Source organism: Dunckerocampus dactyliophorus, chromosome 1, assembly GCF_027744805.1.
Source record: "Dunckerocampus dactyliophorus isolate RoL2022-P2 chromosome 1, RoL_Ddac_1.1, whole genome shotgun sequence".
Taxonomy (NCBI): Eukaryota; Metazoa; Chordata; class Actinopteri; order Syngnathiformes; family Syngnathidae; genus Dunckerocampus; species Dunckerocampus dactyliophorus.
Window position 1 is genome coordinate 41,820,179 of NC_072819.1, and position 24,054 is coordinate 41,844,232.

Here is a 24,054-nt window from a genome sequence, read left to right on the forward strand (position 1 = left end):
CTCAAACTCCAGTGTGGAGTTTTTTTTTAATGCACGTTAATCGCGCGTTAAAAAAGCGTCATTGAAGGTGCAATATTTTATTCATATTGCACTGCATTTTATTTAAGAGTGTTTTCTTTTTCTTCTGCAATTGAGCTACTGTAACCAAGCAATTTCCCTTGTGGATCAATAAAGTCCGTCTAAGTCTAAGTTAACATTTGAACTTTGACAGCCCTAAGTTAAACCATTACAACTGAATGAGAAGCAGTACATTTTTGCAGAAAATACAGAAACATGAACAAGACAAGATACCAGTGAGCCATTAATCTTTTTTATTTTCTTTCTTCAAGGGGAAATGTTATTTTTCTCTTTGTCATAGTCCTCAGCGCTTCTTGTCTTTCAGTTTTTGCACTCAGGGAAAATACAAATAAAACAAAAACAAGTACGGAAGGATTCATCAGGCCTGAGCAAAAAGTACTGTTTCAAGAGTGTGGGGGCAACTTTCCTTTCCCGCTTCCCCAAAACATCCCAAGAGTTGACAATTAACACAAGTCCATGGACAACTAATAGAAATAGAATACATACAATGCACATTTTTATAAACTTATGTCCATTCTATAAACCATTTGCTTATATGAATCACTCTTAGTCGGTCACGGTTCGCATGTTAGTTTGTGATCTCCTTTACATTGCTGTCCTCTGCTGCCTCTGCCACACCTGAGCGCAAACGTCAACACACAGCAGGGACCAAACGCACAAGGCTGCGTGAGCTGGCTTTGGTACAAACGTGATCAACTGTTTGTCGCCGTCGAGTGTGGCAAAAGAGTCAAGTCAGGGCTTTCGCTTGTGGCAAAAAGGTGGACAATGAGATGTTGCATGGAGAATATTCTCGACAAGCCCTTATTCGTTTCTTTCCATCAGCAGTCCAGAGAGCCTCAGCAGGCACATTTCCTGTATAGTGTTATTTCAATACATGTTTGATATTAACTTAAGGCAATCAAACTCAGCCATCAGCACAAATCTTGCTGAAAGACTGGGGAAATAATACAAGAACTGATTAAATGACTGTGGAAAAAATATGTATATATATATTTTATATATATGTATATTATATATATATATGTATGTATGTATGTATATATATATATATATATATATATATATATATATATATATATATATATATATATATATATATATATATATATATATATAATATGTGCACCTTTCTACTTGCCCCTCACCCACTCACCACATAGTGGTATAATACCTGGAAATGTAGGTATGTTCTGTTCTTTGCTGAGATGTGCGGAAAGGAGACATCACCTACAAGCCTGACTGAGATTTACAATACTGCAGGAGTGTCATAAATAAAATGAATAAAAGCACAGTGAATCCTTCATATATGTGTTCACTGCTATGCTTATTTGAGCGTACATCCCCTGGGCTCTGCTGCAAAGGCAGCTGAGTTATTTGCTGTACATGATCGCACCGATGGCCAGTGGAAATACTATATTGTACATAGGGACTGGACAGCAGAATTCATGGGCTGTAGTCGATCAGTCGGTACCAGTGAGCTTGAGCCTTAAGACTGGCATTCACGGAGAAAAGCGTGCTGGTCTTTTATCCTTTTTCACTGGAATGGAATCTTCATAATAAGAATTATAATTAATCAGAATCCTCATAATAATAATAATAATAATAATAACATTAAGAATATACAAATGATGGATACAGAAGTGGTACAAAATACCCTACGTTAAAACAAACCAAAAATGAACTGAAGATACCACAATCAGACATGCTTCGAAGCAGTTATGTTTGGCAAGAAAGCAGTTTTGCTGTAGAATAAAAACCTCACAGTGAAAATAGTTATGCCCCTTCAGGTTTACAAAGCACAGTATTCAGTCAAAACGATATATATTTCATCCCGTCATCCCTTTCTTCTTCATAGAAGAATCAGACTTTGTGGTACCTCTGCGCTTAAATCCAAAGTTCCCTCCCCCCACCAATGGCTCCGGAACTAACTTTCGAACTGAGTTCCTTCTATTTGCACCAAAAATGCTTCTCCAAAAGGGGAAGGAGCGGTTGACATACTGTTACGGCTGAAACCAGCTGGAGACTGGTGGCTCAAACTCTGTAAAGAACCATCAGACGTGACATGAACCCGACTGGAGCTACTTGTACTCCTCAGAGAACACAAATAAAAATCTAGATTTCAAATACAGCCTTCATCAAAACATCCTCAGTCGTCTAAAAGTCATGGGCACTATCATAATTTAGAGTTAATGCTGCCGTACTGACAGACAAAAATAAAAATAGATTTTTTTTACATATCTTATGAAAACAATGAAGCAGTCTTTACCGCCAGCAGCTGGGCAAGAAGACAGTTTAGGCCTTAAAAACAGGCGGCGATCATTGCTGACATTTGCAAGAACAGATCAAACATGTCTTGCCTTGCTTTTAGTAAGTACTTTAGTCTTTGGTCAATGTAGTCCTCATTTTATACATACTATATATTCATTACACAAATATGCATGTACATACTGTACACACTTACCATCGTGTAATAAACTGGATATTTGTGCACGTACTTTATGTAGTCACACTGTTTCATAAAGGACCTTTTGCACAATACATTTGAGATAGAAATAAATAATCTGGAAAGAAAATACCAGTACCTTCTCTTAATTCATGTGAACCAAAAACTAAGAATGAAAAGAAAGTAGCCTTATGTACAGCGTTAAATCTTCTTTTGACACAGGCTAAAAGGCGTTGATTTAAATAAACAGACTTTGCATCTTTCAAGGAGCCTGAGAGAGAGGCTAGACGTGAGAAAAACAGCTGTCCTTTCCACTTGCACCAAAATGGCTGTCAAATGAGAACATTTCCCTCTCTTCAGGAACAAGGTTCCTTCGAAAATCCAAAACACTTCCCCTCCCTCCCTTCCTTGCTTGGGATTCAAGTGATGGCGTGTATAGTTTTTTTTTCAGCCATTCGCTCACCCCGTGAGTTTTCACTCAGTGGTGCTGTGTCCCTGCAGGGGGCACCTGCTGTTGCCGCGGCTGCTAACTGTTAGGTGGCCCGTCATTCAGGAAGTAGGTTGTCATTTCGCCTTTACCCTTGACCTTAACAACCCCGCGACACTCCAACACGTATCCTTTGCTCGACAGCACCTGATGGAGGTCTGTTGTCACCTGAGAGCAGCATGATAGAAAGCAGTGTTACATGACGCTGAAAGGATGAAAGGATGAAAGGATGTACATGATAATAAAACAGACGCCAGAGAGCTATTTGATTTGAAATGACACATTCTCCGCACCTGCCGACGAAAAACATGACAAAGGAATCAAAACTGTAAGCTGAGATGAGTGATCGATACTGAAATATCATCAAAAACGTGAAAAGATACAAGTTCATGAAAAATATTGCCAAATTAAACTCATAAAACATTCATGTCAAGTGATAACAACAGTGATGATAGGACACCACAGACATCAGACATCAATACATAAATAACTTAGCAACATTTTATTCACGTGTGGTAATTTGGCCCCATAACTATAGACTTGCTTTGCTGTAACTTCACTTGTTAGAAGCAAAACAGAAGTAACGTGCGTGACAACGGTTGTTATTGGATTTCCAAAGTTCCTGTACTTGGTCAATATTATCTGTGTAGCTTAGTTTGCCAACGGCACATCAATAATGACTTCTGCAAATCAAGTTACAGGTTGCAATTACAGTTAATAGCAGAGCCCACTCAATAAAACCATGATATTCATGTCTGGTTTTTGTGTCCTTTTTCAATCAAGGAAAGACCAAACATCATCCAAGATTCATTTTATCATCTCGGGGGGGCCCTGGTTAGTTAACAAAAAATTGATCTGGGGCCTTAAGCAGCTGCTTCGTGAGAAATGTCTCTGCCTGCCTAGTAAGTAATAACAGTGCATAACAGTGATGCATGTGCTCAGATCATTTCACATTTCCTGTTAATACTCGTCAAATTACATGACCAAATAACAGACATTCTAAATGTAATTCCTGCAAAACCCCAATTATTAAGTAGTGACTAAAAGGGAAACTTCTGACTATTCTTATTCTTACGCTCCAACCCACCTGTATGCGGTCTGGTACACCCGTGCTGTCCATGCGACTGGCCACATTAACTGTGTTTCCCCAAATGTCATATTGAGGCTTCCGTGCCCCGATGACTCCTGCTACCACTGGTCCAATATTCAAACCTGAACAAAAAGGTTTTTGTTATTGCTATTAAGAAGAAAAGTGCTGTCCCAGAGATACAATATAGTCCTATTACCTATCTTCATTTGGAAATTGTTGAAGGAATGCTCATTGATGTATTTCATCTGCTCCCTCAGTCTCATGGCATAGTCAGCCAGTGCAGTAATGTGGGTGCGTCCCTCCTTGTCATAGGTGGAGTCATTGAGGCCGGAGGCGGCCATGTAGGTGGATCCAATGGTCTTGATTTTCTCCAGCTGCCTGTACCTCTCCTCACTGATGATCTGCGAATGAACGACCCACGGAAAAGGTGAAACCGGCTCTTCCTTCGCACAGCTCACTCTGAGCCTTGCAGATATTCCTACCTCATCAAAATCAGCGATAATCTCATTGAGCAGCCGCAGACACTCCACCCCCTCGTTATTGGCCTCCAGTTCCACATAGAATTCTGAGAAATTGCTGATGGAGGCAAACATGACCGCCACGCACTCACAGGACTGGTAGTAGAGCTCGTCATTACGCCGCTCACGTGCTAAAAAGTGAGCAGCTACATCTTTAGGCAGAATATTATGGAGGAGGCGACGATTGTAGGCTTGTAGTTCCTCCATCTCCTCCTTTTCTTCAGTGGCCTGAGAGGGAAAGTTCTCCATTAGTTACAGTGGGGTGAAAAAGTGTTTGCCCCTTTCCTGAGTTCTTAGGCAAACTAATTTAAAAATTAGTCAATGACAACACAACTGAACACAAAATACAATTTTTAAATGAAACTTTTTATGATTAAAGGAAAACCACACTTTTTGGGGGAATTTTGCCCATCATCCACAATCCTTATGTGAGACATGAACACATACTGTATGTCTCTCTTTTCGGTGCATTCTAAACATATAAAAACGGATAAAAACAGACAGCTCAGTACTGCACGCATGGGAGACACTTATTCCGCCTATTAAAAAATACTCCAAAAAGCATTTACATATAATGTGACGTACATATTAACCAAGCTACAGCAACATTGTTATTAATATTAACATTGTTACGCCGATCAAACTACATTACTGACGCATTGACACTTAACCATGACACACTGGCTAACTACTAGCCGGCTAGCGACGAGCTTTACCACAGACTCGGCCACAGTGCGTCAGCGTGGTGCTAACAGCGCCTCAGACACTACCCAAAGGTAAGGCTACATGTTTGAGCTGACACCACCGCTGCTGTGTTTTTATTTCTGGGTTTGGAAAAGTATTGCAATGTGAAATCAATTCGCCAAGTACTTTGAAATTCTGGTAATGCTTGGAATGGGCAAAATACTGTAAGTATTACATGTTGTCATAAATGTGTTGGTGTGGTGTTCTTTTTCTGAAATGTGACATTACTTTTACGCCAGATGTAATGGGACACGCACCTCCTAAAAAGTTAAACTTGTGTCTCGTCAGACCACAGAGTATTTTCCCAAAGGTCCTGGAGATCATCAAGATGTTTTCTGGCAAAATTGAGATGAGCCTTAATGTTGTTTTTGTTCAGCAGTGGTTTTCGTCTTGGCACTCTGCCATGCAGGCCGTTTTTGCTCAGTGTCTTTCTTATGGTGGAGGCATGAACCTTAAGCAAGTGAGGCCTGCATTTCTTCAGATGTTGTTTTGGGGTCTTTTGTGACCTCTGGGATGAGTCATTGCTGCTCCACTCATGGGGTAATTTTGCTCGGCCGGGCACTCCTGGGAAGGTTCACCACTGTTCTATGTTTTCACCACTTGTGGATAATGGCTCTCACTGCGGTTCGCTGAGTCCCAAAAGTTTAGAAATGGCTTTCCAACCTTTTCCAGACTGATAAGAGCTGATTCACTTTCTTTCTGTTTTGTTCCTGAATTTCTTCAGATCTCGGCAAGATGTCTAGTTTTTGTCTTTGTCAGGCCAGTCCTATTTAAGCGATTTCTTGATTGAGAACAGTAGCCAGGCTTGGGTGTGGCTAGGGAAATTGAACTCAGGTAAACCACAGTTAAGATATGTTTTAACATGGGGGGGGCAATCGCTTTTTCCACACAGGGCCATGTTGGTTTTAATTTTTTTCTCCCTTAATAATAAATAATTTTATTTAAAAGCTGTATTTTGTGTTCAGTTGTGTTGCTGTTGACTAATATTTAAATTTGTTTGATGATCTGAAACATTTAAGTGTGACAAACATGCACAAAAAAAATCAGGAAGGGAGCAAATACTTTTTCACACCAATTAGACTGTTGGGGCAGTTGAGGAAGCCTAGTGAGAATCTAATCTTGCCAAATCAAGTCAGGTCATAGCAGCAGTTTGATCAGAACCGGACATTAATAACATAGCATTATCACACTGAGACACTCTAAAACGTAAGAAATGGGAACTATTAGGTTTCGATCAACTCTTAAAACCATTTGTGATGCTAACATTTTAAGTGTCAGGTAAGTGCATCGAATCATTGTGGCATTATTGTTATTGTTACCATGTCGCCCTCTGGTGGACACATAGATACCTGTAATTTCCACAGGAAGTCAAGGCGTGCAGTCGATTCAACCTGCTGGGCATGCAGGTACAGTGCCAGGACAAAGACTGTGAGGATTACTGGGGTCATGACCCTCAGGGACACTTTGGTCACAACAAATGGGCTGCAAAGAGGCAGACAGACTGATTATAAGGTTGAAGATTAAATATACGAGGTGGAAATGTAAAACTCTTACCAATGGCTTGTAGTTTCATTGAAACTGGACCTAATTTACAAACATAATAGAAGAAAATAAATTCTTGCAATCAAGTGAAGAAAATAAGTTTGATCAGTATTACAATCTTACTACTTACCACTGATTACTTGTTTCATTTAGATCACTACAATGAAAATAAAAAGGGCATTAGACATCAAGAGACAAACCAAAAAGTTTATATTTTCTCCAACAGGGGTATCAAAACAGCCACGAGACAGCTGGACTTTGGCCAACCCCGTTCTACAAGAAAAGTTTAAGGTGACACTGAACAAAAATATACACACCACACGTTTGTTTTTGCTTCCATTTTTTATTAGCTGAAATAACAACTTTTTCTCTGCACACAAAAGGCCTATTTGTCTCAAATACTGTTCACAAATCTGTCAAAATCTGTTAGTGAGCACTCATAATTCACCCACCTCACAAGTGTGGCATTACAAGATGCTCTGTAGACAGCATGATTGCTGCACAAGTTTGCCTTAGGTTGGCCACAATAAAAGGCCACCCCAAAATGTGCAATTTTGGGGTCATATTCGTATCGAGTGTGACCACCATTTGCCAATACAGTTCAAATGCACATTTTGGAGTGGGCTTTTATTGTGGCCAACCTATGGCACCCCTGTACAACAATCGTGCTGTCTAATCAGCATCAGCAGATAGGTCAAATTAGGTGGATGAATTATAAATTACGAATGCTCACTAACACAGATTAAGACATTTTTATGAACAATATCTGAGAAAGATTGGCCTTTTATGTACATAGAAAAAGTGTTACATCTGTGAGTTCAGCTCATGAAAAATGGAAGCAAAACCGAAAGTGTTTATATTTTTGTTGAGTATAGAATCACATAGCAGCAGTATTTTTTTTAAAGGCATTCTATTGAGCCTCAATCGTAACAACGTGCGCACACGATGAAAGTGTATCCTGTTCTCTTCGTAGTGTGGCACTTACATGGCATTAGAGGTGACAAAGAGATCTGCATTGTCAAATAGTGCTACTTGTGGCCACTCGACCAGTAGCAGGAAGGTGAACTGGATGAGCAGCATCAGGGCCAACTTCCCAATGCTGCTGATCTGCAGGAACACCGAGCAGGCCAGCAGCGTCAGCAGCACGCTGTAGCTGAAGTACTGACACAAACAAGAGAGCATCATCAACAAAAGAGCTCACAAATGCAAATGTGACATGAGCACACAGTAGTAGCATCTACGACATGAGTGGTTAAAGACACACAATGACCTCGCCGTGGAGCTCACCTCAGGAAAAGGGCAGGAGGGGCCTTGACTGGGACAGATCTCTAGACCCCCTTCAATGGACACATTCAAGCTGCGGATCAAGCATGGTGTCACCGTGGTGGCAGAGGTGTTTGACTTCTCTGCGACGCACTCCGCTAAGCTCTTGGTGTCACATGCAAACTACAACGATCACAAACACATACATGTTTCAAGTCTGGATGTATTTGTGGAGAGAAAAAGGGGGGTTAGGTGACTTTTGTTTAGATCGTACCATGTTGACAAAGGCAGAGATGAAGACGAGGATGATCGTGAACACTCCAACCAGAGTGCTGTTGGTGCGAGACTGGACAATCTTTTTTGAAACAGTCTGCATTGCAGCTGGGAAGAGCTTGATGCAAGAATATATGGCACAGATGAAAAGGATGTTGGCCAGGATGATGAAGATACTGATGTAGATTCCCAGCATGACCGGAGTGCTGCAAAAAACAGTAGTTGGACAAACATTTAGGACAGAGGTGTCAAACTCAGTCACACAGGGGGCCAAAACTCAGAGCCTACTTTAGGTTGTGGGCCGAACTGGACATTACCCCCCGCCGCACCCCCCATCTCGTATTATTTATCCTGAAATTTTCAACACTTGTATATTTCTGCATATTGAAAGGAATAAAAACCTTAAAACTTTCTTGTCCTTTTACCAACATAATTGGTGAATGAAGCACGCTCATGTGCATGGTCACACACACAGATGTTCGTTTGAAGTTGCGAGCATGACAGGACATGTCCCAATAATCCAGGCTGAAAAAATAGTAGTTACTATGGTCAGATTTTGAGAAGATAGCCAATTATAACATTAAAAAGCCCATCGGAGTTCACATATCTGCATATCAGTGCTGTCTGCTCAATATTGTTTACATCACCTGACTCATTACAGGCAGTTGAATATGCTTGCACTGAATTAATGTCATCAATTTGCATACTGGTTTGTTGCCATTCTATTGGTCCTTGACTGTCTTTGCAGAGAGAGGCATTTCTTTCATTTTCTGAATAATGAACTGTTTATTTTTTAATTTGAAGACTAGATGCTCTGATATTTTTATGAACGATTCTTTCATGTATTCTCCATCTGCGAATGGCTTCCTCCTCCTTACGATCTCATGTGCAGCCACAACACTTGCAGCTCTAGTTTGGAGCGTTCACTCACTTCTTGTATGTTTGCTCTGCTCAAGCTTCCGTAGTACAGTAGTTCTGAAATCGCTCTCTACGCCGTTCGGTTAGGTACTTTTCAGAAAAAACTGAGTGCTTTTTTTTGGAAATGTCTCTCAATGTTACATTGTTTGTTTTTTGGAATATGTCCATTCAGAATTAAACTATCTATTTTCTTTCGAGATTTTTTTTTTAGTGACATATTCATATGGATCGTGTACCATAACCGGAGCCACAACAAGGAGGCTGAAGCGCCACCTGCGGATCCGGAGCCACGGGTTGCCGACTCTTGGTCTAGATAAAAAGCATCTTATGAAACACTGTTTGGATCTGCTATTAAACATATTTACAGTTTCTACTTGAAAATCAGTTTGTTTACATAGAATGATGCAAGCGCACTAAACCATAAAAATCACAGTGTACTGTAAATTTATTTGTATGCCTGTTTGTCCCTTTGCATTCCAGTGCATAAAGTGCACATGCTACGTATCGGTTCCGCCTATTTCAAGAATGAACCATTAAGCATACAGTATGTCGTGGGGGATGTCTGGGTAATATGTGAACTACTCACTGTGGAAAGATGACAATTTGTATGAAAGATATGAAGCAGAATACTAGTAGAGTGCAAGCAACATAGCCTCCAAAACGATCATCCACCTTCTTGGAATACTGCAAAAGTCAAACGATAAAGTTAGATTGGAGAAGGGGGGGTGAAAACATTACCCAGTGATCAGTAAAAGAAAGGTCTCAAACCTTCTTCTCCAAACTAGAAGTCTGGAATGTGAGCAGGAACTTTTTAACATGGTCTTTTCTTAGCTGGTCGATGCTGCGAGCATCGATGGCTCGTCCTAGGAATTCATCCACCTCATCCTCTGGGTTCATGGTCTCCTGGACGCCCCGGCTGAATAAAAGAACATGAATTATATTATATATTTTGAAAAAGAATCGGAGCAGTTTACACATACACTGTATTTGATACTTACTTGTCTTTACTTGAGGTTTCATCAATGCCCTGAAGAAGACAGAGAACAACACTATAACGCGGCTTTAAAAAATCCTTTTCCAAAGCACAGAGCATAGACCATTTAAAGGCATCTGTTAGTGGAAAACTCACCATTTGTCTGAAGACTTTGGAGTCTTTGGTCCTGGAAAAAGTTCTATCAGGGACCCAGCGTGGCATCAATCCCTCGTTGGAGTTGGCTCTCGTCCGCTGCATCTTAGCCATCATCGCCTTTTCTTCCTTCTGCTCACAGAGGGAAAACATGATGGCTTTACCAACTGTTCTCATGCAGACAACAGTGCAAGTGACAAACTGCATTGGAGGAGGCCTTTTGTCATTTTTGTTACAGCCATACGAACACTGACACTGGATGTTGATGTTGTTTTCAATATAGTTTCACAGCATGTACAATATCTACAATGTACTGTCCCACGTTTCCATCTTGCTGTGATTGTAATTGATAGTTAATTGGCTTGGTACGAGGACATGGGTTTTATCTACAAGTTAACAAATAAGCCAGCAAGCCAACAGCGCTTTTTAGTTAAGGTTACAAAAAAATATGGCTGTTAACAAACAGCCGCAATGTGGCAAGTAGCAATTTCTGCATTAATGGTGGTTCCATCAAGAATAAGGCAGTAGATTGCTAGGAATGCAAAGGCCTTTAGTGAACTCATAGGTGCTACTGTACATAAAATCTTGTCATTAAAAGAGCATAAGCAAGTCAACCCAATTTGCGTGGTACACAGAGAATGATGTAAGACAACTAAGGTTGTGAACGATAAACCGAGGCGACCGGATATCGGGTTTGAGGAGCGAACGATTCGGCTATTCGGTAGAAGCCTCCAGTATTGATAATAATCAGCTATAAATCTTTAGATGAATCGATTGTGGAGACATGCACCGGGTATCGTGAGAGAAGCCATCGCTTGACAGAGTGTCTTATGAACAATGCAAAGGATTGTCGCGCATGCTCCATTACTTGCCATGAATGCAGACAAGAATGCTAGCACACCGGCTAGCTAGCCTAGCTAGGTAACCGGCGTTTTAATGCCAAAGTTTGGAACGTCTTTGTATTCATTTCAAGAAGGGTGCAAAACTTGCCCAGCCAGACCAACAAACAACAACTTTTCTGTTTTTAACCTGATTACTAAACTAACACAGCATTTTCATTGCACCCATGTAATAAATAGTTCTATTTACTTATCTCTGCTTGAAAGAGATGTGTCATTATTTAAGGGGCTTTGCACTATTTATTTTGTATTATTAATTGGACTGAGGGTTAAGACTTTTTTTTTCCTTGCTAGATTTTGTATAGATCGATAGTTGATGTTTATTGTCATTGCACACAGCATACAACGAAACTTAGTTTGCTGGTTCCACTTCCATTTCTAGCAACATTAAGTCATGTTACAATTTAAATGTTCCAAATTTAACAGGTATAAAAATATAGATATAAAATATAGAATGGAAAATATTGATCCATCAAAGAAAAAGATGTTCATTCATCTGGTCTGTGTCATAAATAACATTTGACATGTTATTCTGTTTTTTTGCCAGTGCTCTTTTATACTCATTTATACATTTGAAAATGCTGTAAGAATGCCACTTTCATATAATTGGCATCTTTATTTTGTGTACACCAACAAACATTAACCGTAGAATGAAATTGAATCGAATGGTATCCAACTGCATCGTTTGTAAACTGCATCTAATCGTATCGAATCATTCTGTTATTAAAATCTAACGTTTTTGAATCGTATCGTAACCTGCGTATCTAGATTTAGGATCGAATCTTCTATGACAAAGAGATTTACATCCCCAAAGACAACACTGTATTATTTATTATTCTGGGGAAGCACAAAATAAATTACGAATGTGAACATAGCACGGAGCGCTGTATTTTTTTCTTGTCTGTCTGTTTGTTTGTTCGTGGTGCTCAATGAAGCATTTAAACCCGACATCACGGTACTCACCACAGACAGGGGCTCACTCTTTTCTGTCTATGACTTTTTGCTGTCCCGTGGGAGTTTCCCGTGCAATGCCGCTTCATATGTGCGATGAGGTTGGTCGGATTAAACTTCCACAGTTCTGTGCCACCACGGGAAACTTGTGCATGACCAGTTTTGCACTCAACTGCAACGTCTTCTTACTGCCACACGGCTGACATCACTCCTGCACCTTGCTACTTTGTTAGCACGCTAGCAAGCAACTGTTGTTGTGACCACATGGGCTCTATCCTGTCAATAAACATGATGGGGCGGAGTCTGGAAATGACCGCTCGTATCGGAGTGCCAAGATCGGAGACTTGAGATGGAGCCCGATATAGTTTCTTTTGGTGATATCGACCCGATATCCAATATCAATATCGGATTGGGACATCCCTAATGTTTCCAATACATGACTTTACATTCCATACATATTGAACTGTGTATGCTTTCATGCACCGACCCGCTTTTGACTACAGCCGAGGACCAAGAAGGTCTCAATGCTGTTCTCCTTCAGATAAGCATTCCTCTCCCCTCCAAAGCCTGGCTCCACTTCATAGTCGCCATTGAGATACTGCAGCGTGGCCTTGGTGATGTGGATCCGCCTAAAGGAAACAAACGGACCAAGAATTCCATAACACATCTAAACTTGTGTCGTTTGTTCAAAGGAAGTGGATTTGGAACAGGCGCTTTATTCCTCCCACCCTGCTTTGCCTCCCGCCTCCATGTGATTGGCCAGTGTGACATCATTAGACCACACGTCAAACTGCCACTTCCTGAGTCCTAGGACGCCGCAGTGCACACGGCCACTGTGGATGCCGACGCGCATGTTGACATTGACGCCTGTCACCTCACGCACCAGCCTGGACACATGAAACAGTGACAATGCTTTCGTGTTAATGCTTTTTCTCAGGTATGACAAAACACGGCACAAAACAAACAAATTCCACTTACGAGATGGCCTCGATCATGTCCACACCCATCTCCACACAGCAGTGGGCGTGGTCAGCCCGGGGTTCAGGTAGCCCAGACACACAGTAGTAACAATCACCCAAAATTTTAATACGTAGACAGTGGTTCTCCTGTTGAAGAGATGGAGAAGAATAAAGACTACAAAAAACATTCAAACGTTTAAGTTAAGTTGTACTTTATTATGTTTATAGGAACTTAGTAACTTATTTGTTGCATCCACATTAAGCGAGTCCTAGAAGAAATATGACGATTACCATAGCTTCTAAAACTTCGCAGCAGCAAAAATTATGCTCTTAGCAACTATTTTCCTAAAATACTTTACTTTAAAATACTTTAAAATATTTTAAAAACAATAACAATGTGAGAGGTTTAAGTGAGATGACTGCAGATTATTACCGAGGCCAGCTTGTCAAAACGGGCAAAGAGTTCGTTGAGCGTCATGACCAGTTCCTGAGCTGTGCACTGGGAGGCCAAGCTGGTAAAACCCTCAATGTCGGCAAACAGAATACTGAGGAGGACACAACAAGGAGTTTTATTGTTGATGATGGTCTTCAGCAAGTACGGCAATAGACCTTCTGTGAGAAAGAACATTTTGCAAAAATTTCAGGAAAAAGAAGTATGAAGTGTGTTTGCTCAGTTCTGTAATTGAATGTGTTCGCAAGTTCTTCCTCTTTGGGGATTATCTTTTCTTGGCTGATGGTGATTAAGTATTCCCTCACTAGTGTTAATTAGGCTCCACTCTGCCAAACCACTCTACCCTCTGTCGAAGTGTATGTATGCAAGGGTGTGTTTGAGTGGATGGACGTGTTGCGTTACGACTCTGTTGTGTATCAATCACATTTTAAACACGAAAGCATAAAAGTGCACCAGAAAAGTGACAATTCCTTCATTGACCGTGTGTTCAGACTGACCTGACATTGTCATGTTTCTGGATATAGATCTTATGGAACATCATGTCTTCTTTTTTGGCATTGATGTCAGCCTTCATCTCCATGGCAACGTGCCTTGGCAGCACTGAGAGCAACAGACGTTCCTGAAAAAACACACACAAATTGAAACAAAATGCAGATTGTGTCGCAAGCTGTCTACCAATTACCTGGGTGCGTTACATGACACTGATTACATACAGTAGCTTCTGTCATGAACACATCACTACTTCCTGGTTATTGTACATACAGTACATCCTTTTGGTGGGGACCATAGATTGAAGATGTATATCTATAGCACGCAGTATCTCCATTTCTTCTATTTCATTCGTAGATTGCTGATTTCTGCTGCAAAGTATGGATTTCATTGCACAGAGAAACTTAGTCTCCCGGCTCATGACAACAAACAGTATCTCACTAAAGTGAGTACACCATTTCAGCAGCCATTTTATTATTCAATTATTATTCCATTTTATTATTTATTATTCTTCTCAAAAAGCAATGCTATATCAGTGAAACTTGGTTAGAACTTAGAGTAGCAGTGTACAGCTCGTATACCACTATAGATGTACACTCCTAATTGTTTATATTATGTCTACAAGTGGTTCAAAATGGTTTTGATCAGCATATGACACAAAACCGCAAAGGCAACAAAATGTAACATAAAGGCAAGCATTTTGTCTTCAGGGTTCAGTTTTCTGGCGGTTTGTTTTGTTTTGACATCATGACACATACCAACCAAACACTGATTAGCATGTGAAAGGAATATTCCTATTGTTTGTGGATGCAAACATGTTTTGTCTTAAAGAAAATATGAACCTGAAACTGAATATTATGTGCATGTAAATGTGGTGATTGTTGTCTAACACTGCCTGAATCCTCTTGGACATGGAATTCATCAGCGATACACAGGTTGGTACTGGAATCCTCTTCCACTCCTCAATAATGACTTCACAGAGTTGGTTGATGTTAAAGGAAAACTGCACTTTAAAATTTTTTTTGCCCATCTTCCACAATCCTTATGTGAGACATGAACACGTCGTTCTCTTTCTATGCGTTCTAAAGATATGAAAACAGCTAAAAAGAGGCTGCTAAGAATGCCTGTATTGCGCCTATAACGCCTGTTATTATTATTATTAACATTGTTACGCCAATCGAACTAGTTACTGGTGTGTTGACACCTTGCCACACCGCACCAGCTAGCTACTAGCCGGCTAGTGCTAGCGACTAGCTTCACCACACACTTGCCCGCAGCACGTCAGACCACTACCAAAAAGGTAAGGCTACATATCGGAGCTGCCTCAACTGCTGCTGTGTTTTTGTTTTTGAGATTGGAAAAGTTCAACGCTAGGTGTAGGCGTTCGTTTCCGGTAATGCTTAAAACCAAAATGCAGCAAAATACTGTAAGTATCACAAGTTATTATAAATGTACCTGTTACTACATGGTTACAGCATGTATATAAAATGATAAAATGTTGTTGGAGGTTTTTGGAAGTGTTTTAATAGCGGGCTTTTTAGGCGGAATAGGTGTGTCCCATTATGTGCATTAATTAGCTTCCTCTTTTTGGCTGTTTTTAAATCTTTAGAACGCACAGGAAAAAAACATAAAGCCATAAAACCTTTTGGAGGTGTTTTAATAGTGGTCTTTGTAGGCGGCATAGGTGTGTCCCATTACACGCAATAAGGACATGTCGATTTTTAGCTGTTTTTATATCTTTAGAACGCAAAGAAAAGAGAATGACGTGTGTTCATGTCTCACATAAGGATTGTGGAAGATTGACAAAATTCCAAAAAAAGTGCAATTTTCCTTGAAGACACTTTGTGCTCCTCCACCTTCCTTCTGCTTAAGGATACATGGAGGTGCTTAATTGGGCTCAGTCTGAAGACATAACCTTCACCTTCATCTTCGTCAGCAAGGACCTTGACTGTTGTTATCCTGGTACCCAAGGTAGGAGATGACGCACTGCTTCCCAGTGATGATGCTGTACAAGCTGTACATTGACTGCTCTTAAGTATATCCAAGTTTCATGTCTATAGTATTGTCCCTGGAGAAGATAAGCTGTAATACAATTCTTACTGAAATGAGCAAGCTGTACTTTCATTTGAAATACGGTATGTTGTAAACAGTTGCAGAGATGAAGAGCCAGAATAGTTTCTGGCAAAGGGGAGGTTGTAATGTGACCACTTGGAGGAAAGCTGTGTAACTTCCTGTGCAAGGAGTGATTGAGTCAGATTAATGTGGAAGGAGATGCAGGGTCACATTTTCAGGATTAGTCTACATCAGGGGTCACCAACGTTTTTCCTTGTGAGAGCTACTTTTACAAAATGAAAATGGCCAAGAGCTACTCATTTTTGCAACACTTATTTTCAGAGCTTCTTTTAAACCCAAACCAAGCGAATATGCTTGTTTTACCGGAACATGAACAAAATGCTGGTGTCCACAACTCACATTTTGTATTTCAGAATGCATTTCTTTCTACTGTTCTTTCATTATTAACTGAAAACCTGAATGAAAAGCAGGCTTGCAGGCACCTCATGTGGTCGTGGGGGGCTACCTGGTGCCCGCGGGCACCATGTTGGTGACCTCTGGTCTACCTTGCACATTTTATTAAGCATCTTTAATCTGTATCGTTAAGTGTGACCTAAATGTACTATACAAATCCACAGTCTTGCATAATATATGTATTGTTTTGTGTCTTGTACCTGTTGCTGATTCTCCCTCTGCAGATGTAGTCTGGCCTGGATGTATCCTCTGGTCTCCTGGAAGGCTTGTCTTTGAGATACCTCAGCAGGGTAGTGGGTGCAGATTCCAATGATGTTGGTGCAAAGGAAAATAAGGACATTTGCACTCACCTATAGAAAAGAGGGAATACAGTGGGTGATGGAGAGAACAATAGATTACAGCAAATCCTATTAGATGCTCCAACAACATCAGGATCTACAAACAAAATGCAGAAGGGAAGCTGCGCTCAGGAGGAGATTACTTGTAGGTGTTTTTAGTCAAACTTGGCTAAATATCTTTTTTTTCCAAGGCTACCTTAGTGAGAAAGCACACAATTTACAGCAAGAATCAGAGCAGAAATGGACTGATTAATTCTTATCATTCATTCCATTCAACAGGGCACTAAAACATTTAATGGTAACAGTTTTATTGTGTGTTTCAACCTTTTGTGGTAAATGAGTTAATGATATGAAAAAAGCAATTATAAAAGTATTTTTTTATTGTTTAAAACATAATGGAGGTATTAAAAAACGTGTTTTATGCAGGGCTGAAATCTATTTGTGGTGCTGAGCGATGTCATGTTTAACAACAGAACATAAAGTTATTGACTTCAGGGTGTTGATTTCATTTTGTGCAGTGACGCGTGTGCGTGCACCGTATAACACACACGGGTGACATTCACGATGTTTGCTGAGCTCCATGTAAGTGTGCGCTGATTTTACAGATAATGTACGTCGTACGTCTTATATTGGCCTCACTATATTGATGCACACATGCGTTATAATACGCAACCAAGTCAGTTGTGGTAGATTTGTCAGGCATCTTATGGCCAAAATGCACAACCGGTGAATGTGTTTTGATTTGGAGAAACATTTTTTTGTGTGTGGGGAAATGTGTGCTTGCCCACAACAGGAGAGTTATACGAAGACTTATATGTTCTTTCATAGTAGAGTCTCTAAAAGTGTCCAATAAGACCAGTAAAATTCAGTAGATTTGTCGCTAGTCCCCTTTATGAGTCAATAAGTCACTAAGCCGGCAACACTGAATCCCCTCCTGCTGGGTCTTATTCTCTGGCAGACCAGGAACATATGCGTTTTAAGAACTACTACTACTATTACTACTACTACTATTACTACTACTATGCATCTACTGTATGCGACAAGCTAAACACAGTCCCATTATAATGTGTTCATGAACATTTTGTTACGTTTCAGTGTGGCGATGACCCCGAGATGCAGAGACGGAAACCCAGTGCAAGTAAAAAGTCTGTAATTATACTGTAGTAACTGCAGAGCAGAAAAAAGGAAACTAGCAGAAGCATGTAGACAAAACACACACAGATGGCATGAGACCTTAACAAACATACAGGAAAAAAAAACAATGCTCCAACAAAAGAAAGACACCACTGGCTAAACTAAATAATCACACACAAATTAGCGGCAGACAGAACAAAACAAGAAGCAATACAAAATAAAGGCATGAAAAACAGAAATGAGGAGTAAACAAGCTGTCATGCCGGAAGTAACGCGGGTCGTGACACGTTTATGTTTTTAAAGGAAAACTGCACTTTTTAAAAATGTTGCCCATCATTCACAACCCTTATGTGAAACATGAACACATATTTCTTTCCCTTTTCTGTGAGTTCTAACCAGAGAAAACGGGTTAGCCAGCTAATAATGCACGTCATGGGAGGTACCTATTTTGACGCTAAAGCCCTAGCAAAAAACCCTCAAAAAATGCCAACAGTGTTCTATTTACATAACTGAACTGTATATTAACCAAGCTACAGCGATATTGTTATTGTAGCAGCTAACACGAAAAACGATATTCATCTGGCGGAGTAACACGACGCCTCACTAGCCGCTAGTCTCAGCGTCACTCACAACGCCTCAAGCCACTGGAACCGGACAGACGGACGAGTGGATACTACTGGCTCTTAATTTTGCTACCAAGACTCAACAAGATGCTCGTTTGCTGTCAGCATTTTTTACCTGAGTATTGGAGCACAAGTCGTGTGCTACGGGTGGGCTACGTCAAATCAATGCACCTAGAAAAGAAGTTTCGGTAATGTCGCTAATGTAGCTAATGTAGCTGGCTCATACTAATCCGTTTTCTCTCATTAGAACGCACAGAAAAGGGAAAGAAATATGTGTTCATGTTTCACATAAGGATTGTGGATGTGGATGATGGGCAAAATTTCCAGTAAAAGTGCAGTTTTACTTTTGAAAAGTACCCTCAAGTACCCTCCTTTATCTGCGGTAAAATGCTAGGCAACTCCTGCCCGTATGTGCGTGACAGTCAGAAGAAGTAAAGTACCCTGAAAGTAATTTTTATTCATCTGTCTAGACGACCAGCCTTTCTCGGCGGTGAAAGACACCGGGTTCCACCGACTGCCCTGCCACTTACAGCCCCACTGTGTGCTACCTGGAAGCCCTGCCAGAGCTCCATCAGACTATGTACTCTCATATCGGAAGTCTCCTTCAAAAAGGTGCCTCATTATCTGTAAGTTTCACGAGTAACATATGTTAATATGTTATGTTATGTTATGTTATGTTATGTTATGTTATGTTATGTTATGTTATGTTATGTTATGTTATGTTATGTTATGTTAAGTAAAATAGGTTTATGTCTAAATTAACGTGATTTTTATTATTATCAATAACAGGGGGTGCAGCGAAGAATTCTGGGCCCCGTCAAAAAAAAAAAGCCTTTTAAAAAAAAAAAAAAGAATTACCTAATTTTTGGGGCCCCTGGCAGTCTAGGGCCCTTGGAATCATCCTAACCTTTCCCCCGTATACGTCGCCCCTGGGTAATAGCACTCATTGTAAATACATTTTAAAAATTACAGTTAATCCATATGATCTGTATCAGTATCGGCCGATCTCACTCATGGATCATCGGTATTCCGCATCAGAATCGGCAGTAAAAAAAACCCTGATCAGAGCACTCCTAATCTGTTGCGGTCCAAATTTATTTGTGGCCTGCTGCCACAAATAAGTTCATGTGCGGGAAACACTGAAAAAGACCATCACACCTGGATATGAGCATGAGATGCATGTGTCCTGGAAGTAAAAAAAAAAAATTCCATCGTGGAAATTGCTGTTGACTCACCACTCCCTTTCAAGAGTGAACGTGACACTCCTCACTCAACAGGCTACATTTGTATACTTGGACACGAGAAGGAAGCCTGGAGAGGTACATCCTGTATCAAATATTAATACAAAGACCACTGGACTGGATCGTGTCCACTGCTTAAAGTGGAAATAGGAATTTCCTATCTCCTATTTGCCCAGTATGTGAGACGAGCTCACATTAAAATAAACACTTATGTTGTGAGAAAAGTTTTCACACTGACATCTCCTGGGTAGAAAAGAAACATACACAAAGGCCAACAAACAGCACTACAAAGAAGCCCAAATAAAGCACAAACTGACCTTTCTTACACATTTTCCACACTCCAATGTAAAAAAAAAAAAAGGTACATCCACACAAGTGAAGTTTAAAAAAAAAAGACCAAAAAAAGACCAATTTTGTCACAACCTGAAACGCAACCACAGGGGTACATTATATTGTACTACTATTTTTTTCAGCCTGGATTATTGGGGCAAATTTCTTTTAAAAACTGCATTTTGTGTTCAGTTGTTGTCATTGACTAGTAAAATTTGTTAAATTTGTTAAATTTGTTTAATGATCTGAAACAGTGTGACAAACATGCAAAAAAATAAGAAATCAGGAAGGGGGCAAACACTTTTTCACACCACTGTATGTTGAGAAGCACCGGTGGTAAAAAAATAAAAGATAATGTGAAACAAAGATGGAGCTAAAGACAGATATGGAGGGAAGGAAGGAAGGACACAAGAGGCAAGAAGCAGGATGAGGAAGGAAATAGACAGAAAAGAGTGTCAATGAGTGATATCTGCAGGACAGATTTAGGCCGCAGTGACATGAGGCAGATGGTTCCGAGCGCTCAGATGTGTTTACATTTTTACTCACTATTCAAGCAAAATCCCAACAAGAGACCAAAGGGCTGCATGATGTTTACCTGCAGTGAAGTTGAGCTAAAAGTGTGCAGACTATGCTATGTTTTTCTCCATTTCATATGTTAAGAGCTACTTCATGTGATGAAATTCACACCACATCCTTATCACACTCTATGTGCCTGAGCACACAAGCTCCTGCTAATTGCTTGCTTTTTTCAAGATGGTAAGGCCTTGTGGCTTTGCAGAGTACACAGGAAGCGCCTGTGTTTGCTCAAAAGCGCTCCACCTTTTCAGGAGCTTTGCGGCGTTCACCTGCGACTTGTCTTTTCAACCGGTGCAGGACCTGAGCACCTGCTCGTGTCCTCTGCACTTATTTGGCTTCAGACTTCACTTTGTGCCAGCACCGTTTCAATCATGCCACGAACATCTTCATGCATATGGTAATGAAGTACTCTTTTAGCGCTCGCTCATAAGGGAGAAAATAACCAGGAATTGAACATATGACATAGTTCCCTGTCGTGAAAGCAGACGTTATTATCACTGGGTGTAGGCGGTCAGCCAGCTGACCAGTCAGGACAGGACCACAGCCTAATCCCTGCATATCAAAATGGCATTATGTAAGCGCTGCTCTCATCTCGACAGGACAGACAACATACAAGCAATATAGATTGATTAAAATGTTTTTTTTTTCCCACAAAAAGCCTCCATCAGCTTAGGGAGGATATGGAGGCTTAATCAATAATTGATCAACCCACGAACAAGACAAATACATTTTATATTACTTTTTTAAACATGCATTTTGTTTGATTTGACCTGCATACACTCCTGATCAAAATTTTAAGACCAGTTGAAAAATTGCAAGAATTTAAATTTGTCACTGTTGGATCCTAAGGACGTTCTAAGTAGATCTTCACAATGTGAAAAGAAGAAATGGGAGTGCAAACAACCATAAAACTGAAATAAGCTTTTATCAGCTGATCAAACATTTAAGACATTTAAGCCTTTATAAGTCAAAACATTGGCAAAAATGTGGAGTCTGTGTCATTTTCTGTCAGGTAGTCACACTGTCATGATGTCTTGGTGACAACGACCAAAAAGCTTTCTTTCTTTGAACGCGGTCGAATTGTTGAGCTGGATCAGCAGGGCCTTTCGCAACGTGTGATTGCTGCTAAGGTTGGATGCAGTAAGACACTTATTTTAAACTTCTGAAAAGAAGGTTATGAGGGTTATGGAACAAAAAAGTCAAGTGGTAGACCCAAAAAAAATATCACCGACCCTGAGTCGGAAGACTTCTTCCAGATGAATAATCTCACTCCTTCGGACCATCCTCCCCTGTGCTCCCCTGATCTAAATCCAACTGAGAACATTGGAGGATGGATGGCAAGGGCAGTTTACAAAAATGGACATCAGTTCCTCTGTGAACCCATCTTCACCACCTGGAACAACATTCCCATTAGCCTCCTGGAAACACTGGCATCAACCATGCCCAAAGCATGCCCATCTAATTTTGAGGTGATTAACAAGAATGGCACAGCTACTCATTACTGAGTCCTTTTTAGATCATTGTATGTTCTATTTTAGAGGGGTTTCTGGAGTTGTTTGAGCTATGGTCTTAAAAATGTGATCAGCTGGTGAACATCTTATTTCAGTTTAATGGTCGTTTTAAATACATTGCTTACTCCATTTTTTTTTTGTCTCACTCCCATTTCTTCTTTTTGCATTTTGAAGATCTACTTAAAACCTCTGTAAGATCCAACAGTGTAGAATGTAAATTCTTGCAATTTTTCAACTGATCTTACAATTTTTATCTTGACTGCATTAGATGAAATATGTATACTATATATGGTAGGCCTATATGTATTCTGTTATGATACTGTATGAAAAAAGCTATTTAGGTTGAATAAATGTAAATCACAGAAAACTATGCAGTGAAAAAATATTTTTAACACTACCTGTGCAATGTCTTGCGGCGGCAAACTATTTTTCTTTACTAAAAGAAGAGGCAAAAGGCTCCTTCGATGGTAAAGGTTGCCGACCTCTGAACTACTATTTCTACCCCAGTCCATACTGTAGGTGTTCTCACATTAACAATACTGTATTTGGCTAAAACCTCACACTAATTCTCATCACAGGGAGGTTGCAAAGTCACTGGTAAACATCTTGTAGTTCCAATGAAGTACCTTTTGGTTGAAGTCTTTATGAAACATTCAGATGACTGTTAAGTAAATAGACGTTTCAGGATGTGCACTGGGCGTCCAGTAAAACATTTCCTGCTGGGAGCTTTTCTCATTGCCTTTTTGTTGCATCTGCAAGGATAAATCAGTCATGTAGCTTATCTTAAAGAGACCTGCTTTACGTCTCCAGTGAAGTCCGTTTAGAAGTTGATATGCAGCTGAAATATATTCATGAAGTTCAGCTGCATAGCAGAGCCAGCAGTCATTAAAAGCCGCTCATATGAATGTGGGTGCTGTGATGCTGATTTAAAATGCAACTCTCTCAAGCTCTCTTTCCCTGTGTCTTTCTCAGTCCCGTGAAAGGTTCTGCATAGTGTTGGCCCGAGACTCACACTCAGAAAAACTGCGAATTATCAGACAGGCTGCACAGCTTTCACTTAGCAACTATCACCCACATTCCACAGCTTTCCTCTAAAGACCATGTCCCCCCCACAACCCACCACCACCACTCTGGTTCAGGGTGGGTGCCGCTCAGGGACTGTCCAAGGCGAAAAGGGCAGTGATGACTTGTATGGGCTTAATAGAGCAGCATTCCACAGTGGGAACATACTGTATTCTTATGAATGTTCTGACTGATTCACCACTTGGCTGAAAACAAGGGTTGGTGAGATGCTACAGTAGGCAACCAGTCATTAGTGTAGTAAAGTGGGAGGTGCTGATTTTTTCTATTTCCCTTTTTTCATGACCATAACTTAATTGTCACTATCATTTTGTACTGTAACAACATAGTTTCTGTGGAGATCCACTTTTAGATATTGTGGACGCCTTTAGATACTCGCTAATTTTGTCTTAAGTACAGTACTGGAGCTGCTGGAATAAGAATTCATGATTGCCTTTTGTTGCAGCGTTGTACAAAGGTGAGGA

The 24,054-nt window shown here is 40.3% G+C and overlaps 1 protein-coding gene across 2 annotated transcripts in view; it reads right to left on the bottom strand.

The window, feature by feature from the left end:
* Window positions 1-1,148: 1,148 nt before the first annotated feature.
* The window catches only part of LOC129179791 (adenylate cyclase type 6-like), a 46,761-nt gene continuing 23,855 nt past the window's right edge, over window positions 1,149-24,054 (bottom strand). For both annotated transcript variants that reach the window (XM_054773503.1, XM_054773494.1), the window contains 20 exons: window positions 16,958-17,107; window positions 14,240-14,361; window positions 13,725-13,836; window positions 13,311-13,438; window positions 13,061-13,219; window positions 12,820-12,961; window positions 10,486-10,614; window positions 10,355-10,383; window positions 10,125-10,272; window positions 9,943-10,040; window positions 8,440-8,644; window positions 8,190-8,348; window positions 7,888-8,063; window positions 7,033-7,059; window positions 6,915-6,944; window positions 6,710-6,842; window positions 4,581-4,844; window positions 4,295-4,499; window positions 4,096-4,220; window positions 1,149-3,176 (listed from right to left, as the gene is read on the bottom strand). In XM_054773503.1, coding sequence (XP_054629478.1) covers window positions 3,048-3,176; window positions 4,096-4,220; window positions 4,295-4,499; window positions 4,581-4,844; window positions 6,710-6,842; window positions 6,915-6,944; window positions 7,033-7,059; window positions 7,888-8,063; window positions 8,190-8,348; window positions 8,440-8,644; window positions 9,943-10,040; window positions 10,125-10,272; window positions 10,355-10,383; window positions 10,486-10,614; window positions 12,820-12,961; window positions 13,061-13,219; window positions 13,311-13,438; window positions 13,725-13,836; window positions 14,240-14,361; window positions 16,958-17,107 — 2,670 coding nt within the window. In that variant the 3' untranslated portion in view covers window positions 1,149-3,047. The remainder of the gene's footprint in view (window positions 3,177-4,095; window positions 4,221-4,294; window positions 4,500-4,580; window positions 4,845-6,709; window positions 6,843-6,914; window positions 6,945-7,032; window positions 7,060-7,887; window positions 8,064-8,189; window positions 8,349-8,439; window positions 8,645-9,942; window positions 10,041-10,124; window positions 10,273-10,354; window positions 10,384-10,485; window positions 10,615-12,819; window positions 12,962-13,060; window positions 13,220-13,310; window positions 13,439-13,724; window positions 13,837-14,239; window positions 14,362-16,957; window positions 17,108-24,054) is intronic.